General features: G+C 48.9%; 1 protein-coding gene across 1 annotated transcript in view; it reads left to right on the top strand.

Annotated features, from left to right (window-relative positions):
• Cnih3 (cornichon family AMPA receptor auxiliary protein 3) overlaps nt 1-24,311 on the top strand; it is a 112,682-nt gene that overhangs the window by 50,001 nt on the left and 38,370 nt on the right. Inside the window, exons 2-3 of the mRNA XM_006974174.4 lie at nt 3,252-3,320; nt 7,048-7,095. Of these exons, the coding sequence (XP_006974236.1) occupies nt 3,252-3,320; nt 7,048-7,095 (117 nt within the window). The remainder of the gene's footprint in view (nt 1-3,251; nt 3,321-7,047; nt 7,096-24,311) is intronic.

The following is a 24,311-nucleotide window of genomic DNA, read 5'->3' on the forward strand; positions in this document are numbered from 1 at the left end:
TTGTTCTGTGGCAGCCAGCCTCACCTTGGGTCTAGTGTTCAGTTCCGACAGGCACGTTTTCGGGTGGACGTGTCCAGCCAGTCATGTCAGCGGATGATTAGGATGATGGGGTGACCTAGACTGGTTTGTGTAAGCAGTGGCTGGAGAGACTTTGCTTAGGGAGTAGAGATGTGCTGAGGTCACAATAGAGGCAATCCCTAAAAGCTCTGTGTGTGTGTGGGGGGGATTGGACCCATTCTGTGTATAGCTAATGTAGCACTGCCCTTTAGAAATTCCTGCAGGGATTGAACTGTTGTTATACATGAGCTGTGTGATAGATAACAGACATATGTGGCTGTGTGTACATGGATGTGTGTGTGCGTGTGTGTGTGTGTGTGTGTGTGTGTGTGTGTGTGTGTGTGTGTGTATAGTGTAGGTGCATGATCATATGTGTATATACATTTGTGTCTGCATGTGTACAGGTATCTTTTTGGCTGCTCTCCACCTCAGTTTATGAGATAAGATCCTTCACTGAACTTGGAGCTCACAGATTTGTACAGTCTGGTTGGCTAGCCAGTCCCAGGAATCCCCCTGTTTCTGACTTCCCCATTCTGGTATTACCATGTTCCACAGCTGCTACAGGGATTCTGGGATTAAAATCAGGGCCCCCATGTTTGTGTGGCTTTACCACCTGAGCCATCTCCCCAGACCACCCCCCCTTTTTTTTTTACAGTTAACAATGATTGCAGATTGAACTTTAGACAATACAATTTTAAACTGAAGTATTAGCCCACATGGTCAGTGCCACTGTGTGGGATACCAACCCTCTAGAGCAGTGGTTCTTAACCTGTGGGGTGCGCCCCTTTGGCAAACCTCTATCACCAAAAATATTTACATTACAATTCATCACAGTAACAAAATTATGTTACAAAGTAGCAATGACAATAATTTTATGGCTGGGGGTCACTTCAACATGAGGACCTGTATTAAAGGGCTGCAGCATTAGGGAGGTTGAGAGCCACGGCTCTGGAGGACAAATACAAGAATAGATCAGGGACCAACTATTTCCTCTAAAACACATGTTAGCAGACATATTTGTCTCACCCTGCCTCAGAGTCTTCAAAAGCAATATACAGAAAGAGAAATGAGCATGACCACGCACCAGCAAAACTCTATCCATGGACACCAAGGTTTTAATTTAGCATATTTTTTTACATGTTACAAAAACAGTATTTTTCTTTTGATGCTATTTTTCAACTCTTTAAAAAAATGTGAGAGTCACTCTTAGCCCACAGGTCATGAGAGAGCGGGTGTCAGGCTGGCCTGGCCTGCAGGCGGTGGCTCACTGCTCTGGCCTTGGCTGTGGGTGGATGCTTTAGGGAGAATCATAGGTCAGTCCAGTGAAGAGGATGCTCAGCTTGATAGAGCCAGCGGGAGATGCAGCATCCTGAGCAGTCCTGGCTAAATAACCAACTGTCCATCAAAGGTGGTACGGGGAATGTCCTCTGGGCACAAGCTATGGCGGTGTGTTCCTCTAGTTCTGTAGCCATGTTGAAGTGAGGAGACTTGGGGATGCTGTAAATACACTGCTTTGCAGAGTAAAGTCGCCCACGCTCACTTGGCTCTTCGTCTCAGCCACATGGGGCTGGGTTAGGAGCTCTCTGGGTGCTAAGCTGGCTTCCTTGCTCCATTATTATTATTATTATTATTATTATTATTATTATTATTATTATTATTATTATTTTTTACCACATATTCAGGGCTCCCTTAAATGTACCTTAGTGGAGGTTATGCTCAGTAGGTGTGGTAGACATCTTTCCCTTACTGTGACTAAATACTTGAGATAACTCATAAGGAAGAAAGGTTTGGGTTAACTCCTGATGTCATCCAACGCTTCAGCTCATGGTTGATTGGCATTGGGATTTTGGGCCTGTGGTAGGCAGAACATCATGGAAAGGGAGCCACATGGTAGAGGAGGCCTATTCACCTCTGCACTGTCAAGTGGTCAGGAAGGAAAACAAAACAAAGACAACCCAGTAAGACTAAAAAGGTCTTCGCTTCACTATGCCCCCATTCCTAAAGGTTTTTACGACCCAACACAGCAATGGGCTGGGATGTAGCTCCGTGGGCCGAGTGCTTACTTAGCGTGGAGTGGTGGAGCTCTGAGTTACATCCCCAGCACTGCATGAATCGAATGTGGAAGCACACACATGTAATCTCAGCATTTACGAAGTGGGGGCAGCAGAATAAGAAGTTCAAGGTCATCCTCAGATCTATAGTAAGTTGGAAGCCAGCCCAGGATACGTGGACCCCTGTCTCAAAAAAAAAAAAAAAAAAAAAAAATCCACCTGACCAAACCACCCATCCACCCACCCACCCAACCAAACACTCTAACAAAAACCAAACCAAGAGTGTCACGGGCTGGGCAGCAACCCCTTAACACATGGATGGGCCTTCAGATTCGTTCAAGATCCCAACTATAGCAGTGAGGAGACTTTGCTGAGAATATCTAAAGCCTCCACCCTCTGCCCCACCCTGCCCAAGAAAGGAAAGTCCCTGGGTCAAACACCTCTGTGTTCTGCCATTTAGGCCCCTGTAGCAGACAGGTGGCTGGGTCTTGAGAGCCTTTGCCCTCATGTGGATGGGACATGCCTCATCCTGTGACGGCAGAAGGTCCCCCCTCCCACTTCCTATCCTCCTCCTCTGACAAATGGGGAGCCACAGCTCCAGCTGAGCCTCGGAGTATGCAGTGGTGGGCATGGCCTGCCCGGGCTGCTGACCTAGTCTTGGGACATTTAGAGTTGTCATTGTTTCTCATTGTGACAACGTAGCTTCCCTTTCTTTCCTCATTTCCCCCTGACTTCTTTATACTTACAGTCGGCATTTCTGCCAAACAAACAAACAAAACAGATAATCAATAAACTGCAGTGCCTGTCAGGGAACATGCTAGAAGTGTTACATTTTTATGCCTTTTCCACGCTTAGCTCCTTTAGACTAGTTTTTCCTACATCTTTGTACAGGCTGCATAAGGAACAGAAAACGTTTTAAAAAAAAAATGCTACTTGGGAAGTTTCAAAGCAAACGTCATAGGCAGAAGACAACAGACCCGTGTGCCCATTGCCATTTTGAGCAGTGGCTAGCTCCCGGCCAGTTTTGTGTGGCCTCCACCTTGTCCTCTCCTCCTATGGTGTCTGGGGACAGAGCCGCAGGGAGTTTTGGGTAGCGGCACAGATCACATGTGCACAGTACTGACTGTATGTGTTCTCTTTCAGATAATCGCCTTCGATGAGTTAAGGACGGACTTTAAGAGTCCCATAGACCAGTGCAACCCTGTCCACGCGGTAAGTGGTGGTGCTGGTGGTGGGCAGGGAGTGTCCCCATGGGTCACCGGGCTTGTGAAGGACAGTGGGGGTTTTAAAGAGCAGAATAAAGGAGAACACACTGTCCTGGTCCTGCCTCTACTCCTTGCTGGTAGTTGTTACAGAGCCTCCTTGCTGAGGTCGGCTAAGCTCTTGCAATACGGTACCAGTCAAGTGTGGCATTTCCTGTAGCCCAGGGGCCGGGGATCTGCTGTATTGTGGTGCTGAGTCCTCAAGCCTGGTGCCTGTGATGTTTGGTTCCGTATCTGTGGCCATAGACAAAGGCTCTGTGTTGTCCAGCATGTCTGTAGGGTGAGCGAGGACCGTGTATGGACTGCTTGCTCTGCGGGAGGCGGTCAATGCCTGCGTTTCTGAGGGTAGACAGATGGATGCAGCACCAGGTACAGCCCCATTATCTGGTAGGCTTTCGTCTCTGGTGCCTGTGGCTTGGCGTCAGCTTGTTGTGCACCAGGGAATCTGGTGCGGTCTAGTTGATGAGCTCTGGGTTCCGTTTCTGGATGTAAGGTCTGGAACCCAGCGCTGCCCATCTCCAAAGCCCATCTTATGACCATCAGTTCAAGCTGGCTCTTGAAAAGACTTGGCTTTATACTATCTAAGCCCCGCTTCAGGGTGACAGTCTTTGATTCTGTACAGTAGAGCCAAACTATTTCAAAGTCAGCTATAAAAAGCAAACTGCGTTAGTTCAAAGTACCCCCAAGAACCACTTGAAAGCTTAGTGTATTTCATAAAAGTTGTAATTTTATTCTCCTCTACCAGTCGTACCCTCCACCTGTGATAGCTTGGCTCTGCCAGGCCTGAATGGTGTTTGCCCAGGGGCTCATGTCTTTCTGGACACTGAATTTGGCACCCACAGCACACACCTGCTCATCAGTACCCATAGGTGCTCACGGTGGCTTGAAGCCAAGCGTGTTCATTTCCAAATGAACTGGTAGGATTCCTGAGCAGAATAAGTGGGGAAGTTTGTCCGGCCCCTTGTTTCTAGCATGCCAGTTCCCTGCCAGCTTGTAGGCACCTGGTGAAACCTGGAGTCTGTTTTTTTTTTTTTTTTTTTTTTTGGCTTATCAGGACAAGTCCTTTATTTAGGCATTAAGTTAGGAATTGCATACCCCCAACCCTTTAGCATAGAGGTAGATTCTTCTGGAAAAAAGATAGTGCAGAAAGAGCAGTCACTAGGTAGCATCCAGAACTATTTGCCAGAGACAGAAATGGAAACTGAAATATGAAGGTGTGGACCTCTACACCTTACTCTTCCTAAGCTGCTGGGGTAGAGTCCAAGCCTTTGGACACACATACGTGCTTTACCACTGAACTACGTCCCAGCTCTAATTTTTTTGTAAACTCCTATTACAGCAACATTTCTAATTAGTTATCAGATTAATTAAGGAGCTGAGTTCTGTGAAGCCCAGACGCAGACAGACCGAAGCCTGAGGTGCCCCTGGAGAAGAGGGATTAAAAACAAAGCTGAAACATCCTGAAAGCTATAATTAGGCGAGCATGTCGACATGTTATGATTTTCCCTGTTGTGGGGACATTATGTCCCAGCAGGGAACGAAATGCATCAGCCACTGCTTGTAACTATCTCCAGTCCTCTGGCCTCCTGAAACCTCCAGAGAGAGCAGCGTTCAGGCTCTGAGACTTACACACTTGCCTCACTGGTTGACAGTTCTGGCTCTAGAGGAACTTGGGTCCCAAGAACTTGCTGACTGTGCAATGCATTTCTTAATGAGGGCATGAAATCCATTTGATTTTTTTTTTCTTTTTTCCCTCCTTTTCTTAGGGTAGGCATAGAACTCAGATCTTTGGACAAGCTAGGGAAGCCCTCTGCTACTGAGCTATGACCCATGCTCCGTAGATTAAAGATGCCCTAAAGCTTTGAGTATTGGTGGAAGTTTTGGTGGACCTCTTCCAGGGCAGGAAGGTTCCCTTCCCATTCTCCACCCCCACTGGGAAGTCTCTGTCACAGGGAGGGACAGTGTTTTCCTGCAGGGCTCTGGCTCTCTGGAGTACGTGTGTCTCTTGCTTGTGTATGCATCTGTATGAATTCTCTCACATGTATAACTTGTCTTCCCTGCCGCGTGGGCAATAACTCATCCTGATGTGGCTCCTTCCTCTGTGTTTATGGGCGGCACAGAGATCACTGTATTTATGATCCAATTAGGGAAACTGAAGTGTCCCACCCACCTGTCCTCTTCTGATCCACAAGGAAACTCATCACCATTATGTCTACAGTGACCAAATTGCTTCGGTAATGAAGCACCAGAGATGCCACAGCTGTGTTCAGCGTGGCTCAGAAATCTTGACAGTTATAGCAGAGAAAGGAAGCTGGGGCATTTTACGTCTGCTGCGGGCAGCATCCTCTGCTCAGCTTCATAGCATCTTTCCGTGGAACTGAGCCAGTCCTTGGAGACAGATGGACTTGACTTCTAGAAAAGCCATAGCCCAGGGCACAGTTGGTAGCCTGACTCCAGGGAGGACATGTTTCCTCCAAGTACACTCACACAGAGAAGGCAACACAACATAGTATCCACTAATAAGGATACAAGCTTCTTGCTCTTAGGGATCCAGCAAGGTGTCCTGTGCCTGAGATACGCAGTGAGCATATGGTGGCCACGCTGCATCCAGCCCATCTGCTGTGAATGCATGGAGACTTTGACTATAGGAAAATGAATGCTGGGTGGTGAAAGAAGAATGCATTCTTTTGCCAGGAGTGTTCTTTTGTAAAAATAGATACATTATCTGTGTGCATGCTCATGTGTGTGTGCGCATGTGTGCTGAGGCTAGAGGTTGATGTTACATGTCTTCCTTAGTTTCTCTGCACAGTTTTATTCATTTGTTTGTTTTGTTTCTGCTTTTTAAGGTGGGCTCTGTTATAGGGCTGGAAAGATGGCTCAGTGGTTAACATTCTGTACTGCTCTCACAGAGGACCTGAATTTGGTTCCTAGCACCCCCGTAAGTTGTAACTCTAGCTACAGGGGATCTGATGCCCTCTTCTAGGCTCTGTGGGTACCTATGTTCATGTGCACATACCCACACTTTTACACACACACACACACACACATACACACACATACACACACACCACAATTAAATCACCATCATAATAAAAGACAGGGTCTCTCAATGAATCTGGAAGTCTTGGATTTGGCTAGACCAGCTGGTGAGCAAGCCCCAGGGATCCTCCAGTCTCTGCCTCCCCAGCACTGAGATGAAGGATGCATGCCACAGCAGCTGGCTCATTACATGGGTTCTGGGATCTGAACTCAGGTCCTCATGCCTGCAGTGGCAAACACTTTACCCCCTGAGCCATCTGCCCCGGAGTTCCTTTAAGGGTGAATTTCCACCAGGTATGGTGGCTCATGCCTGTAAAACCAGCGCTTGGGAGGCTGACACAGGAGGAGTTTCATGAGTCTGAGGCCAACCTAGGTTACACATGAACTCCATGATAGCCTGTGCTACACAGTAAGACCTTGTCTCTAAAAATAAAACCCAACAAAACAATGAAAGAACAGAAAGCAAGTGGTTCTGATGAGGTGAAAGCAAGCTCAGACTGTACTGGGAAGAGCCACCGGCATGTGCCTAGACTGAGTCTCTGGTGGGTTCTGCTTCCTCTGCTGGGGTGATTATGCACGTCTCATACTCCCAGCCCACCCTTAACCTCCTGTTTCCTTTCTTCCCTGCGCATCCTCAGAGGGAGCGGCTGAGGAACATCGAACGCATCTGCTTCCTTCTGAGAAAGGTCAGAGGGGTCCCGCAGGTGGAGGGAGGGAGGGTCATAGGGAAAGGGGTCATCGGGTGAGGGGCAGCAGGGAGGGCACGGTAGGAGCAGGCCTCCGTTCTTTGAAAATCTTCAGAGGCAAGAGGGACTGATTACAGGAGGCGGCCTCCAGTCAGGTGTCAGCAAGACACTGGCTATGTCCACGGGCTCTCTGTCTGGAGTTGCAGGGTGTCCCTTTTCTGTGCGATGATGGTTAGCATTTACATCTCCTGCCGTCTCCCAGGCTTTTCTTCCTGTCTGTGCTGGGCTCGGGATTTTAATGACACCTCCTGATGTAAGGAAGTTTTTGACTAGATGCCGGGTGTCTTGAGGTTCGAACCTGGCACTCGGCTTTGCAATTTGGCCTTTCGGCAAGACCACTGGGTGTGTTGGAGCCGTGGGACAGGAAAGTGCTGTCACAGAGGGGCAGTAGACCACAGCCACCCCAAGTTTCTTCTGGAAGTACGTGTGCATGCATGCCACCCAGGCTGGGCGTTTGGCGTTGTCTGTTCAGACTCTGCCCTTCTCCAGCCAGCAAAGTAAGTCAGCAAAGCCTAGAGAAGAGGGACTCACGGGTGAAATGAGCAAGGGCCATGGCCTTGAGCCAAAGGCTGTTCCTGGCCTCAGTACAGAGTGGAGGGTACTGGCCACAGGAAAACCACCATTGCCCAAATACAGCCTTTTGCAAAACCAAGGGCCCCATCAACACTGACATGGGAAAGAGTTTTTACAAAGTTTTAAAATTCTTTTCTGTATTTCACTGGAGGGAGCCCAATCTAGAAGCCCATCATTTCTCTAGCTAATAACTTAGCCTTTGATATTTTCTAAGAAACATGGTCTGTTAGAATTCCGCATGTTATTTGTCTCAGCAGGAATGCATGCTCAGATAAGAACACGCATTTGATAATATTAGTGATCCAAGGAATAAAGAATGACTAAGAAAATAGCATATCATTTGCATTAAAAATGTGTAAAATGCTTCCTAGATAATATCACAGACACCGGCAATCCACTCCGGTCATCAATTCCATATTCTCTGGTTTGTTCTTTAAGATAATGCCTAGGTGATATAAGCCCGAGGAAGACAAAATCAAACTGTTGTCTCTCAGCCTCCAAGTCGCTGCCTTCCCATCCTGAGTGCGTCACCCTGTGTTCTCGGGCAGGTGATCACCCATATTCACACCCCTTAGCCTTACCTAGCCTTCTGTTACCTGACCGCAGACCGGCCACAGGAGGCGATGGCTGGAGGTTGCCCCTTCAAGGTCCTGCTGCCTTCAGTCTTGTGCCCTAGGCTTTTCCAAGGTCAGAGCAAGGATGTGGAGTAAGCTGTGCAGGAATTCGCTTTGACAATATGCAAATCTGCATGTGGTTTGCATCTGCCCCTCTGAGCAGTAGACAGAAACGCTTTACTCAGGAAATGTTGTGTTCCAAGGGCCTTTTCCTTACCCCTTCCTTTCTGGCTGCTACCTCCGATGATAGTTAGACACAGTTGCTGCTCACTGCGGTGGGCAACATCAAGGAAGACAGTCCAAGATAGACATCAGAGAGCAGGAACCCTGAGCTGACTGACTCAGGCACAGTAGCTGTGTGAGATCATTCCCCTGCAGCCTCATGGTTCTCTGGCTCCATGGAGTGGCCAGCACTGGGGGGCTAACAAGGCAAGTGCCTGCCACTTTATTCCTCCCAGGAGTCTCCCTTCTGCTCCAAGCGCTTGCCCCAAGCCTGGCTTTTGGCTTAAGATGCTATGTATTCTTTGCCTTTGTGTCTGCCATCCTGGGTACCCAAGACGGTTTCCACTGATGTCAGCAGAGCACCATTTCTTTCTGAGTGTAATTTTGAGTCAACAACTTCTGCATCTGGCCATTGGGAACCTGCTACAGTTCACATCTTCTTTAGCTTAACTTGGTAACTCTATAGGCTATTCCTACAGATATGCTTCAGTGTGCTCTGCATGAGGCCTGTCTCTGCGACTAGAAGGCTCAGGAAGGTCAGTGATGTTGAGCGGATCATCAGATACAGTGACAGTGAATGGAAAGCAGTGTGTGGCCTATTAAAGATGCTCACTCTGTGGTTATTAAGTGAGTAAATAATAGCTATTTTGGTCCCTCTTGTTAGAAGCAATGCTGTAGTCTTCATTTTGGGGTTGCCAGGACAGTACCAAATATCTACAATGCACTGACCTTGCCCCTTAGAGATGGCATTTATTTATTTATTTATTTATTTATTTATTTATTTATTTATTTATTTATTTAATCTGTCTTTTTTTCTGTGTATGTGGTAGGGTCTTATGGAGTAAAGGCTGGCCTTGAACTCCTCATCCTCCTGCTTCCACTTTGCTAGTGCTGGGACTACAGGTGTGTGCCTCCGTGCCCAGACTGCTTGCATTTTAAAATAAAAGCCAACTCCATGTCATACTCATTTTCAACTCAGAAGACTTTTAACTTGTAGCTTCTCTGGTCCTATTTGTTCGCTCTGTGTTCATATTTTCTGCCCTTTCTGCAATCAGTATTTAGCTCCACCCCTCAATGTCTGCTTCCAGCCAATCCCAGTTTTTTTTTTTTTTTAGGATTAAAGGATGGTGGTTATCTTAGTCACTGTTCTATTGCTGTGAAGAGACACCATGACCAAGGCAACTCTTATGAAATAAAACGTTTAACTGGGGGCTGGCTTACAGTCTTGGGGGTTAGTCCCTTATCATCATGGCAGGGAGCATGGCGGCATGCAGGCAGATGCTGGGGCAGTAGCGGAGAGCTACATCCTGATCCACAGGCAGAGAGAGAGACACAAAGCTAACCCCCAGTAACACACTCCCTCTAACAGGGGCACACCTCCTAATCCTTTCAAACAGTGCCACTTCCTGGTAACTGGCATTCAAATATATGAGCCTAAGGGGTGGGGAGATTTCTATTCAAACTACCACAGTGGTGAGGAGTCCAACTTCCAATCCTGCTTCTACCCTTAGCATTTCTGTGACCTGTGGAGTATGGCTCAGGATGGCCCTCCTTTTCTCAGGAGGGTAATACTGGGTATCGAACACTGGGTTCACGCATACAAGGCAAGTGATCTACCATTGAGCCACTTCCCCAGGCCTCAGGGTAACTCTTAAGTGAGAGAACAAAACAATTCATCCTCATGGTGTTATCCTGGGAATAAAATTAGATAATATACACATGCAGTTCACAAGTACTTAACACCTGCTAAATGTCGTTGTTAGTGACCTGCCCCTCACTCCTCCTAAAATCCTGTATGGCATTCCCATGGGCACACAGGTTGAGATGATTCTTTGGCTGGTGACATCCTTCCCTCATCTTAGGTAAGAACCATTGGATGTTCTGGAGACAAGGTTGTAAACAGACGTGGTACACAGCCTGGGCCCCTCCCTCCTGTTGTTTATGTTTCAAATGGGCTCCATTCAGATTCCCAAGCTAGGAGTTCCCATTAGGGATAGCGTGAAAGCCCTGTGGATCTAGTTAGCATCCCCACCTTCTGGGAATTGTACCTTCCAAGAAATTTCTTGGAACCAGCCTCCCAAACAGCCCAGAATGTGATACGTCTCAGCAGCTGATTGCTGCTAAGCCACCTCCTCGGCCTTCTTGAGAAGAGGAAAGGGTTGCAATGTGGATCCATTTTTAGCTCTATAATTATCAGAAAGTGTGTTCTTCGGGTAATTGTCGGAGCGGCAGGGTGGTAGTGTCGACTTGGACTCATGATTCATGCCTTGTGGCTTCTTGCACAGCTTTCTCCACCCGGTGTGTAGCAGGCTTCGTGGGCTACTCTGTTTGGGAGCACACTCTGTTTGGGAGTCGTGTCATGGGAGATTTGGCGGCTGCTCCTAGGCACACGTCGGCTTCTCATGGCAGGCAGACTGGGGAAGGGCAGCCTGCTGCGTCTGTGAGTTCAAAGCAGTCTCAGGGAAGGGCTCAAGTGGAGCCCAAAGAATTGGGAAGAGTGTAAAGAGGGGCCTGCTTTATTGGCAGCCATCCTCAGGCCTCGGATTTGGTAGTCCTGGGGTTCCGTTGGCTATTAGACCAGCTATGGCCACGATGATTGCAGAGTTTGGCTGATCTTGCCCAAGGTGGGGGACTTGACTGCTTAGTTTGGAACATCTCTCTTGCTTGACAACTCTGGGATCTTTCTTCATGTCCTAGTTTCTCCCAGAGTATGTCTGGTTCCTCGGCAGGTTTTCTGGTGTTAGCGGATGGAATCAGCTCGGTGCACAAACAGCTTCCACTCTCTTGAGACTTCTCATGGAGATGTGGAGGAATGGGTGAGGTTTGTGGAGGTAGTGGAGCTGGTCTCAGTGGGATGATTGGAGGGGGCGGATGCTCTCTTGTTCCACACTGGACCAACCACAGAGGCAGTAACACTACAGGTATCCCCCACATGCTCCGTGGCCCAAGCTTCCCTCTGTCACAGGGAGGAGTCTGAACGTATGAGATAAAGCTGCCAGTACCAGTTGAATCTATTGTAGAAACTCCATGATGTGGTTCCAAAAGCAGCCACTTTCCCAGTGGAAGTCATTTCTGTTAAACAAGAAGGCTCTGTAGTCTCAATTTGCCACACACGGGTACACAAACCCTTGTACACTGTATCCAGGGCTGGCTTCATGGTTTTTGGGGTCCAGGGGAAAATGACAATATGAGGCTTAGGGAGAGAGAGAGAGAGAGAGAGAGAGAGAGAGAGAGAGAGAGAGAGAGAGAGAGAGAGAGAGAGAGAGATACAGAGACACAGAGAGATACAGAGAGAGAGATATACAGAGACACAGAGAGATACAGAGACAGAGAGAGAGAGAGAGAGAGAGAGAGAGAGAGAGAGAGAGAGAGAGAGAGAGAGAATTCCAAGAATCAGATAGCAGAGCAGTCAAACAAAGAGGTTCTTTTCTGAGCCCAGCATCCTGTGCCATCACATGGGCCACATGTCCCTGCAGTGGGTTCCACCTGTGTCCCTGCTCTCGCTCCATGCTCTCTCTTCTCTCTACTGAAGATGGGCTTCTCCACAGGACCAGGTTTGTCCACGGCGATATGGCTAGATGGCTGCACGTGTTGAGGCCTTGAGAATCACTGGGAAATACCCACTCCCTCTGTAGTTCTGAGGCCTCCAAGGCCTGCCCAGTGGTGTGAGGAGAATGAGACCCCCAAGGAAGTCACCTGAGCCATCTGTCACTCAGCCAAGCCCACTAGATCCCACACACCTACCTACCCATTAGATGCACGACCAAATATAAATTACTCTTGTTTTGAGACACCGAATTTTAGAATGATTTATTATATAATACTGTTACGGCAATAGCTGTATTAGTCAGCTTTCCGTCACTTTAATAAAATACCTGAGGCAATTCACGTATAAAGAGGTGAGGGTTATTTTGGTTCACACTCTCTGGAGGTCCCAGTCAGGTGGCCTCGTGTAACCTCTGGCATCATGGTTAGCGCATCATGGCAGGAGTACATGGCAGGGAGAACCACTCACCTCAGGAGCTACAAAACAAAGGGGAAGAAGAAGAGGCCGGGGTCCCTCAGCTCTCTCTGAGGAAGCATCCACAGTGACCAAGAGCTCTACCACCTCCAACAGCACCACTCAGATGACACACAGGCCCTTGGGGGATAGTGAAGGTCCCCATGAGAGCATCCGGACACCGGATGTATATGGATGGCAACCAGAGGACAACGTTGTAGGTTCATCCTTTCCTTTCCTTCATGCTGTTCTGGGGGCTGATCTCGGGTCATCAGGTTTGTGTGACAAGGTCCTTTACCCTCTGAGCAACCTTACCCTCCCCAATTTCTTTTTTAAAAAAATACCTTTCTTTTGAAAGTAGTACTTTTCTGTACCGGAGTTCACCCCATTTGCTAATTCCACAAATTTTCAGATAGATGGCTTCAAAGTCCGTCCAGTTTCTCTGACTAAAGACAGTGCCTAATTGGTGTAATTACAAGACAGAACCTTGAGTAAGATCCACATTGTTTTGGTGCATAATATTTGCTGTGCCCTGACTAGTTGGGAGAATGGTGAGGATACCCCTCCCTTCCGATCACAGGCTCTCTCTGCCACAGGAGCTGACTTGGCTTCAAGTCTTTTTAGCTGTCTACACTGCTTTCCTGCAGGGCACCAGGGCGGGGGTGAGATATTTTAATTGCAGGACATAATGTGGTGAATGGGGACTCATAAACTCAGAGGCTATCATGTGGAATGCCTCGGAGAGGCCATCTGTAATGTAAATAAGATTTCCAACCAGAAATAGCCATTGCTTGGGGACGTCTGAGGTGGACCAATGGCAGTAGTTACTAACTCATTGAGTCCCCAGAGCAAACCCCATGAATTAGGTGCTATTGGGCCCACTGGACAGATAGAGAAATCGAGGCCCGTGGGTCTCATAGTCCCTAAGTGATATCAGTAGGCACGTCCATCTGAACAGAGTCCACAGTCTGAATCTCTATACTGTAGGGCAAGTCATTAGTTTGTTTTAAAATGTAACCCCTAAGGGCCACCTCTACAGTCATACTGCTCATCTGTTTTAAAAGGAAGACCTGAATCCTGAGAGCCACACAGGGCCCGGGGGATCTTACCTAATACCATTTAACTTCGTGGTGGGATAGTTTCCCCTGAAGGGAACGCTTGAAGAAAAGTAAAAATATCCTGGAACAAAACTTGCAAGTAGTGCCGACATCGTGTCTCATGAATAATTTATCTTCAAGGACTCTCCGTGGCAAGCTCCTGGTGAGTCAGAGGAGAGACAGAACATTTTACTCACCGCGTAAGTGATGCTGTCATGAGGTCCCTGAACCAGAAGCTGGAGGCACAAGGACTGGGCCTGTCCTTACCTCACTTCTCCCAGAGAGCTGCAGGGTCACACCAGGGCCCGATACCCATATCCATGACAAACGCGTAGACCCTGGCTTTTCAGTGGGATCTAGGCAGCTGCCCGACACCGTCAGTTTTCTACGGCCGTCATAATAAAGAACCACATCAGTATACTGTACCCGCCATTTGCATCTCTCTTGAATCCGTGGGACATGTGCCGTGCTCTGTGGTCTTGGTGGGGCATGGCAGGGAGGGAACATTTTTGTCTTCATGAGGCTCCTTTAACTCTCTGGCAGCCCACAGGCCATTTGCTCCTCATCACCGGAGCAACCCTGGAGTGGTTGGCTCTGTTCCGCATCTCTTCCCACACCTACCGGAGTTCAGCCTCATAATGTCAGATGGAAATGGCAATGCCTTAGTGCTTTTTCAAAGTTTGGTCTGCATAAAAATCTATGAGCATTCTAGTTCCTGGAACTGATCTTGGGACCAAGTCAGGGACAGACTGGGCGGGACAAAATCACAGGGCAAAGGGTTAGTGTTCTTCAGTGAGCCCTTGGTGCCCTTTTGTGGAAATCATATGCTGGCATTGTATCTGAAAGTAACAAATGCCAATCTGTTGTCACTGTTAGTGGAACTGGAAGTTTCTAATGTCCCCCATGGAGACATTTTGATACACATCTTTCTGGATGAACTGTATCCAGAAAGTTTTAATTCAGTCCTGAGAGGGTCCAGCTGTCTGCGTTCTCTTCAGAGGCCCGCTGGGTATCCGGGGTAGAGAAGCATGGTGGGGATGCCTGGTGATTAGAATGGAGGATGCCGGTCATTCATAAGCAGTCACCCACATGGTACTTGAGGCATGTGGGGTGAAGTTAGTTGAAGGATAAGGGAAAGAGAGAACATCAGCAGCCCAGAGAAGCTGATAGTCAACAGGCAGATGTGGCTCACTGCAGCCTCCAGTGGAAACAGTCCAGGATGAGACAGAGTCCTGGGCTCAGCTGGGGTCAGACATCTCCAAGCCTGCTCTGTCTTGACTGTATCTGGACAGAATGTCTTCCTCACCCAAGGCTCAACAGACAGTTGGATTTGAGGTAGATATGGGACTGCACTGTAAGCTTCACTCAGGGAGGGAGTCTAGCAGCCCCCAAGGACTGGGTTTGGGGTCAGTGACCTTAGGCTGCCTCATTAAGAGTGGTCACAACCCCTGACTGTGTCTTACAACAATGTGAGTACATTACTAAACAGAGAGGTTGCCCCTCCACCCATGATGGTTAATTGTATGTATCAACTTGACTAGATCATGGTGCCCAGTTGGTGGTCAGACATGATTCTGGATGTTTCTGTGAGGCCAGATTTTGGATGGGATTTACCTTTAAATGGGAAAACTTGAGAAAAGCTGATTCCTTTGGGTCTTAGTTTATTTTCTGTTGCTACCACAGAGTGCCGGAGACTGGATACTTTATAGAGAACAGGAGTGTTTGAGCTCATGGTTCTAGAGGCTGTGAAAACCAAGCACTCAGCAGACATGCGTAGAAGAGAGAGGGCAGTCTTGCTTTATTATAACCTACTCTCCAGGTCACTAATCCAGGCCTGGAGGTTCTGTACCAGTTCATGAGGACTGAAGCCCATGACCCAAATATTCTTTAAACATCCCAGACCTATGAATAAGGCTGACAAGCACACACACACACACACACACACACACACACACACACACACACACACACACACACACATCCTCACAGGTTTCCATGGAAAATTCTAGCACTCTCCCTAATCCTGACAAGTCAGGTCCAGTAGGTTTGTTGAAGGGCTTTGATCTATGCCGAATCTTCAGAGGGGCTGATTAGTTGGCTAAGTCTCAGGTCACCGAAGCCACCTGGTTGGCACATTGGCCTCCAGAGTCCCTGCTCTTCCCCACACCTGCTGTTTCATGAGTGTCCATCCACGGGAACTGTTGTTTTCCAAACCTTTGTAGGTCCTTCCTGCTGCTACCCTAGTTCCAGGCTTTGGGGACCAATGGCAATAATGATGCTCAATCAAGTGCCATAATCAGGAAGGCAGCCAGCCGGCCCTGTGTCGCCTTTGTGAGGAAACGGGTCCCCACAGCCTGGCCCGCCCCACATGAAGATTTACAGACACTCGCTCTTAGTGCTGTGAGGGCGCTAAATCACTGGCCAGTCTGCTAGAAATAATTTGGGTTTTTGTAATCTCTTACCATCTCCATTAGTGTAGAAAGGAACTCCGGGTATTTATTGCAGGACATGTGGGATATGGAGACATGGGTTGGCTGCATGGGGCCCAATAGAACCAAGGCTGGGACATAGTGGAGCTCACTCTGGAGGGAACCCATTCAGGCCCGCAGAGTCCTCTGCCTCTCAAGAGGATCTAGAGACCCGGATTCCTCCCATCTCTTGGGTTCTGCAACAGTGTTTACTTGCCCACGTGGCCCAGGAGGGGGGGGTGTCACTCCATAACCTTGTTCAAGCAGCAGGATGGAGGGAAGAAGCGTGTGGGCTATTTCCTTGAAGGACACAACCCAGAAGTCAGCGCTCTGCTTCTCCTTGACTCGTTGGCCAGATTTTATGCAAGGGCCACATCTGTCTTTATTTGGGGAGACTGTTCTCCGCAGAAATGGGGAGTGGGTATTGGGAGACAGCTTTGGCCTCAGTCTCAGGGGGCTTCCCCCCACAGCTGCTGATGAGTGGGGTGAGCGAAGCACCACAGGTTGAGTGCAGTTGGATGGTGCCAGGTGGAATCTGGGCCTGGTGGGAGTGGGAGGGGGGAGCCAAGGAGGCTCAGTCATGGTCTTGATGGAGCTAGTGAGCGAGCACCAAGCTGGGTTAATCCATCCACTTGGAATCCATTCAGAGTCTACTCAATTTGTGGTCCTGAATTGTACACCGAGGTCGATAAGTGCATGTGGAGCCTCACAAGTGTGTGTGTGTGTGTGTGTGTGTGTGTGTGTGTGTGTGTGTGTGTGTGTAAGGGAGGGGTGCTGTTGTGAAGACCTGTTTAAGCTAGCTAAATGAGAGCTCACTTTTTCTCTTCGTCCCTTCCCAGAGTCCCTCCAAGCATTGACCACACAAAACCTTATATTGTGGTGCCTTGCACATGTATTTTACACACTCATGTTCTTGAAGGCAAGGATCACGGTCTCCTCTGTCCCTCCTGTAGTGCCAGCAGGGATTCTGTTTATGTTAATTAGTTAAATGGATTAGTGAATGGATTAGTGGCCCTGAGCAGCTACCACATACAGCCGTGGATGATGGTTTCCATAATTCATGAGGCAAAAAGCTCGCCACGGTGCATGAGATTGAGACACGTGGAGGAGACCAAAGGATCCTGGGGCAGGTTAGACCCGTGCTTTGTCAGGAGAGCGGCTCTCACTGCCCAGTGGGCGAGCATTGTAATGGATGTGCTAGCACTCTGGCTTCCAGCCTCGCTTATGTATTCAAATCGACCAGGAAGCTTAAAAAATAGGCTGCCTGGTCCCACCCCATGGTTTCTGGTTTAGCTGGTCCGGAGCCCAGCTCAGACCTTGGGTTGTTAGCAGCTCCCTGGGTGACTCTAATGGGCAGTCAGGCTGTGAGCCGCTGAATTGGGAGGGAAGCCACACTTCGGTAATGCAGGTGGGGAGGCATTTCCACTCTCCACGTCCCCAGGGCATGATTCAGAGAGCCATAATTTTCTAAATGGCACTGGAATAAAAGCAATAATTTGCCAACGGGTGCCCAAGTAGCTAGGAGGCGTTGGGCTCCCCACTTCCAAAGTGATGGCAGCCCTGCAGGGTTGACTCATCTCGAGCAGCCCATGGACAACTTGTTTTTTTTTTTTTTTTCTTGGTACAAACTTTGTTTGCAGATGTCCCCTTTTCCAAGAGGTGGCGAGAGTTAAAAAGTCTGCTTTGCGACTCCTGAAATGCTCACCCTTCTAGGCCCTCATTCCAGCCCTTTTCCAAATTGCTGAAGGAGCAGGAAACATTTATGAGCTATGTTTCTAGGTCACAAAGTGGGCCAGTGTTACCAAATCTAATGGCCTCTTGTTCTCGACAGCACTGTCCATCCTCTGCCTCTCTCCAGAGTTAAACCCAGCAGCGTTTAGACCTGGGCAGGAGCCCCAGAGGGCCCTTGGCTACAGATGGAAATTCCCATGGGCTCCCAGCTTGAGGAAGCGGACTGGTTTGCTCCAGATGTGTCCTTTCCCTACGGGGGAAGCCACATCTCTGAGCTGCCTTGCTGGCTCCCTTTGCAACTTCTATGGGGCTTGGGGTTCTTGAAGCAATTTGGATCCTTGGTCCTCCTCCAGCCCCCAGTTTCACTGGCTCTCGTCCCTAAGCTGTCTCTATGGCACAGTACAATTATACAACCCAGGAGTTTTGTTGCATTGGGATAAGACTCTGTAATGGGCTAGGAAAATGCCCCGAATAAGTTAAATGTGAAACACCAACGCAAATGCCATTACTATGAGGGGACAGAAGGCCCACTCTGTCGTCTCCTTTCTGTACCTGCCAAGCGGTCAAAGCAACGATGGAATTCTGGACAATGTGCAGGATTACCGGAGGGAGGTCGGCGGGGAACACACAGCAAGAACAGCTTCACTGTGATAGCCTTTTAGCAGTGATATCTCTGCCATTAGGATTCAGCGCCCCAGCAGAAGGTAGTGCCAGCACCACAGTGCCCTGGTGGGAGCCAAATCAAAGAGCCTGTCAGGAAGGTTCCTGCTGAGGGTGGCACACAGTTCCAACCCTCTCAGCAGGGTGGGATGCACGATGAGATGGCATCTGAGAGACTCTGCGGAATCCTGTAATACCTGCCTTTGTGGTACTTCACAGAATGCTGCTAACTGAATGCCAAGTGAATTAAGGGACATTAAGTTGTTTTCAGTGGCTGATAGAGGATTTCAAATGGGATATTCCAGGCCTTGGTGTGGAAGGAGGTCAGAAGACGTAAAATTTCCATCAGCCGCCTGGAAGTGTCAGTGTTGTAGTTAGAAGTTGTGTCGTGACGAAACCACCTGACGGAAACGACATAGGAAAGACTTACCTTGTTCATGGCTCCAGAGGCTTCAGTCCCTCATGGCAGGGAGGACATGGGAAAGCAGCTCATCATGGTAGCTAAGAAGTCGAGGGGAGTCCCAACAGAAAAAGGTCAGAGTAATGTGTAACCTCTAAGGACACACCCTTAGTGGCTCCACTTTCTCTAACCAGCCTTGCTTTCCACAGCCCTCTCATCTCCCAACCGTCTCCTCTCATTCTGGATCCATCGATAGTTAGGTGATTAGATGCGAGTCCTCATGACACGCCGGCTTCTGGAATCATCCGTGTAGACATACCCAGCAGTCTCCTTTACTACCCCTTTAGGTATCTTTCGGTCCAATCGAGATGAAAATCAAAAGTAACCATCACAGTCAGTGAGAAAAATAGATGTATGGTGTTCACTGCCTGATACAGCACGTGACCGGCAAGTGACACGAATGAGTGAGTGAAATGAACTCGGGGGGACAATGCCAGACCCTCAGGAGAGCGTTTCCTTTCCTCTTTGCTGGATGAGGTGGAGATTGAGAAATGCGGATCAGAGGCCTCCCAGGCGTCTCTGGGCTCTTTTGTGAGTCAGCTCTGGATCTCTGGTTAGATCTGCCACTGCCTCCCAAACCCCTGCCCTTCTCAGCAGACCCTACATTTACACGCACACATTAAAGACATTACGCTACATTTGGAGACACTTCCACACCTTCAAGTGTTGCAAAGCATGCCTGGAGCTCTTCACATTTCTGTGTCCATGGGATACACCATTAGCCACAGGCCTGTGTGCCTCAGTTTCTCCCAGGTAAGACCATTCCCCTCATGACTCCTGCCCTCAACGTCAAAAGTAGGTTATGGGATTTGGAACTAAGGAATCTTTTCAGTTCTAAGGGACTGTTGAGAAATTGGTGGCTTGGGAGAAAGCCTTCAGAGGGTGCCGTGACCATTAGCTGCCCCCTCAGGAACTAGTGTAGTCAGCCAGGGCTACCATGACACATTAGACACTTACTGTCTTGAGTCGTAAATCTAATTAATCTTATCCATAAAAGCCAGGAGTCAGAGGTCGGGGTAAAACCTGAAAGATCAGAGAAGCAGGAGAGCAGCCACAGTCGCTTCCTTCCTCTTCCCTTCCTCCAGTCCAAAAGGGCCGAGATCCTGTCTCCGCCCCACCTTATTACTTCCTGTTCCTCTCTGTACTGCCCTCTGGACCTCTATGGTTAACTAAGTGACTAGCTCCGCCCTCTGACTCCAAACAAGCTTTATTTGTCAGAACACAAACAAAATATCACACAACACTGTCTCTCAGTACTGGAGCCAATAAACATGAGGCCAAGGTAACTGAAAGTTGGTTCCTGCCGAGGGCCCTCTCCTGGGCCTGCAGATGGCACCCACTTCCTGTATCCTCTCATGGCTTCTCCTTTGTGTGCTCTGTGTCCTATTCCCTCTTCTTATAAAGATGACAGTCACACTGGGTTAAGGCCCATGCTAGTGATGCCATAACTTTAATTACCTCTTTAAAGATCCTGTCTCCAAATGCTTGTCACATTCTGAGGTCCTGGGAGCTAGGACCTCAACATGAGTTTGGGAGGGATAGTGAATAGTCAACCCATAACACATGCCCGGGAAGAGAGCTTATGAAAACAACCAACCCTTGATGAGAGAGAAAACAATTCGGATACTGTTGACTCTGTCCCTTGGTGACTAGCAGATAAAGTGAACAGCCAGTGTCTGGGCTTTGCTTTTCTAGCATTTCCCTATAATCACAGGGGACATTTGGTAAAAGAAGTAGTCTTATGTTTGTCTGAATGAAAAGTCAATTTATTGTGCGGAAAACTTGTGACCAAAAGGAGATGCCTCAAAGAGACCTGGCCCCATCCCTTCAAGAAGCCATGCTTCCCACAGGAAGCAGCGTTCAGATCTGTCACCAAAGCCTCAACTATTAATATAGTGCTCGTCATGTAAAGCATGGGCCATTTATCATTCTAATTAGCTCTCGCTCCTGTCTCCCCAGAAGATATGGGTCCGCATCAAATCTATATAAATGACGCTCACATCCTACAGAAGGGCAGATTGCTGAGGGGGGGGCTGTGGTTGTGTAATTACCCCCATTTTTGTTTATAGAACATTCCTTCCCAGGAGATCTTCGAGGCATGTTCCTGGCCAGAAGCTGCCACTTGGTAGGAAGCCAGCTTGAGCCATTCTGGAGCTGAAGGAGATAATAAGGATGACAGACCACTTACGGTCCTCTGCAGGCTGTGCCAAGAGGTAGTTACAAGCACCAGCTCTGGGGAGGCCAGCGTGAGCTCCTTGTTCTCTGGCTAGAGTACAGGGGATGATGGATGCAAAGGTTGTTTCTTTTGCTGGAGGAAGTGAGGTTACCCAGATGTGGAAGACGAGTCCATACTGGCTGTCTTGGCCTCTGGGTTCTGCCCTAATAAAACACCACAGCCTGGGTGGTGTTTACCTTCACAGTTCTGGGGGTGGGGAGTCCAAGATCAAGGGGTCAGTAGATTGACGGCCTGATGGGAGCAGGCTTCACGGCCCACGGGTAGCTGTCATCTTGACATGTCTTCATTGTGGAGGACGCGTGCTGGCTCTGGTTCGTTACTCCTCTCTTGGTCCAGCCCTGAAGCCTCCGCTTTCATCATCATCAGCTAATCCTGATGTTTCTCCAAGCCCCACCTTCTAATACCACCGCCTTAGGGGCAGTGGTTTCAGCACGTGAACCGGGGGAGAAGGGGGACAAGCCGTCACCACGCCACAGTGGCCCAACTAAAGCTTTTCTTATGGTGGCATCCGCGGAGTTATCCGGTCTGCAGGCATTGTCTACAATGTGCAGCTAGACGGTCTAACCTGAGGCAACAATTCTGACGTCAGTGTGGGCTCCTCTTCACTAAAGAGGAAAGGATCACCCAAGTCCACACCATACCCCACAGTAAACACTCTTTAGTCATGTCCATATTTATGAATATTCTCTTCCTGGTTTTATTTGGCCCCTTGTGAATAACTCAACAATAATTTGTGTGCTCCCTCTATCAGGAGGGAGCCTGGAAGGCTAGGTAATATGGATGTGTACTTGTAAAATAAATCCGCCAGGTTACTTTCCCCCAAAGGTTGAAGCCCTCTGCATCCTACTTGGCAGTGCAATGGGGCCTCTGTGAGCTGAACATGGGGGCATTTAATCCCATCCGAACTGAGCAAGTGCTCTAACCCCAGCACTCGGGAGGCAGAGGCAGGTGGATCTCTATGAGTCTGAGGCCAGCCTGGTCTACAGAGTGAGTTCTGGGACAGCCAGGAGACATAGTGATACCCTGTCTCAATACTCTGCTCACCCACCCCCCTCAAGAAGGGTATCTGTTTCTCCAGGCCAGTATTGCTATGACTCAGTGGCCTTTGGCAACCCTCAGGCCAACCTGTCACAATGGGACCCATCATTCACTTCCCAGGAAGATGATGCACAGTTTAGCAGTCAGGAACGTATCCTAGCAGGCCAGCATTTCTCAACCCCAGCAACCCACTGGAAACCCCCGGGGGTTTAAAATCCGCCTCTCCAAATGACTCAAATCCAAAAAGTTGCAATTAATTTGTCCAGGCTGAGCTCAGACAACAGTGTTTTCTAAAGCCTCCCAGGGGGTTCCTTGGCCTGCCTGGGTGGGAACTGTGCCAGCACCAAACCTGAGTCCTTCTCCCTCCCTCCCTCCCTCCCTCCCTCCCTCCCTCCCTCCCTCCCTCCCTCCCTCACTCACTCACTCCCTCCCTCCCTCACTCCCTCCCTCCCCTGGAAATCAGTGAAAACTTGACTTCCTCTCAGGAAGCAGCCTTTTCCCACACTGTCCTAGGCCTGTAGAAACAACCCCATCAGGGTTGACTTTTAATTCCCACTCCCAAACCCCTTTGCAGAACTGGAAACTGAGGTCTGAACACAGCATTTTGTGAAGCAGCCAGCTGGCTCCGAGGAACCTGATAGCAAAATTGAAGAACCCGCCCCCCCCATACACACACCTCCCCAGCCTGCCCCTGACCTGAGGGCTCCCTACTGCACCAGCTCAGTGCCTCTGCCTGTTAGAGGGGCAGGAGATTTTTATGAGACAATGGTCTGGTGTCCACACACCCCATTTGGCACTGCCCTTGGGAGGGGAGAAATACTAGCCAAGGTTAAGCATGCTAGCGGCCCAAATGAACCCCACAGGGCAGCAAGGGTGTTAATGAATGTGAATTATGAGTCTGGCTTAGCAGAGAGCCTCAAACCTTGTAGTGTATTAGAGTCCCCTGGGGGAGCATAACAAATCCTGATGGCCAGAATTTTACCCAAACCCACGAAGGCAGAGTCTTTGAGGATGGGACCCAGCATGGGTCCTTTTAAAGCTGCCCAAATGATTGCTGTGTGCAGCAGTGTTTGCGAAACAGCACCCCAGAGAACCCTTGGCTCTCATGTTTCTCACCACGGTTGGTAACTATGTGGGCCTGGCAATAGCCACACCCAGTCCTTCCCCAATTTTCATTCTTCCTACCCAGTTTTTGAGCTTAGAATCACTTCTGGAGCAATTTGTGTCCTGAAAGACGGAAATTACTGTCTTTTTTTTTTTTTTTTTTTTTTTTTTTTTTTTTTTTTTTTTTTCAGGAGGCAAAAAATAGCCTCATTATTTTATACATAGACTCGTTCCCTGGTTCTGTAGGACCCTAGTACTCTGTGACCAGCCAGCCCCATCCACAGTAAGTGTTTAAGCAGAACAGAGGGAGCCCCTGCAGAGTGCTCTCCTCAGCTCACCTGAGTGCTGCTCTGGGGTTCCCCACATCAGCCCCCAGCATACTCAGAGCGAAGAAAGAATGGCGGTGGACAAGAGTGCCACTCAGGTCATGGAGGAGGCCACCTTCAACGGATTGGCCAATGCCCACAATTCCTGTGCTTTCCAGGGTGCACCTGAAGTGGGCTGAGGGCTTGGACTGCTGTTCAGAGGGCAGTCGGATGGGCCACACCTAGAGTACTCACAGGGTAGAAAAGGGACAAGGTGGTAGGTGGAAGGGTAGATGGTCAGTGCTGCCTGGGGTGGTGTATTAGAGTTCTCTAGAACTGAACCAAACACGCGCACGCGCACACACGCACACGCACGCACACGCACGCGCACGCACGCGCACATGCACTCTATTAGATTGCTTTATGATAATAGGTGCTGGGTGGTTCAACAATGGCCATCTACCTGATAGAAAAGCAGAGAACCTAATCACTGCTCAGGCCAAGAAGCTGGACACCTCAGCAACCCTGATCCAGTGCAGAAAGCCCGTATTCTCCTTGGACAGTCTCTGGTATGGTAATATGTCAATATTCAGACAATGGAAGAGGCTGAAGTTTGATGTCAGCATGGGGGCGGCAGTAGTGATAGAT

The sequence above is a fragment of the Peromyscus maniculatus genome, chromosome 11 (assembly GCF_049852395.1).
Source record: "Peromyscus maniculatus bairdii isolate BWxNUB_F1_BW_parent chromosome 11, HU_Pman_BW_mat_3.1, whole genome shotgun sequence".
Taxonomy (NCBI): domain Eukaryota; kingdom Metazoa; phylum Chordata; class Mammalia; order Rodentia; family Cricetidae; genus Peromyscus; species Peromyscus maniculatus.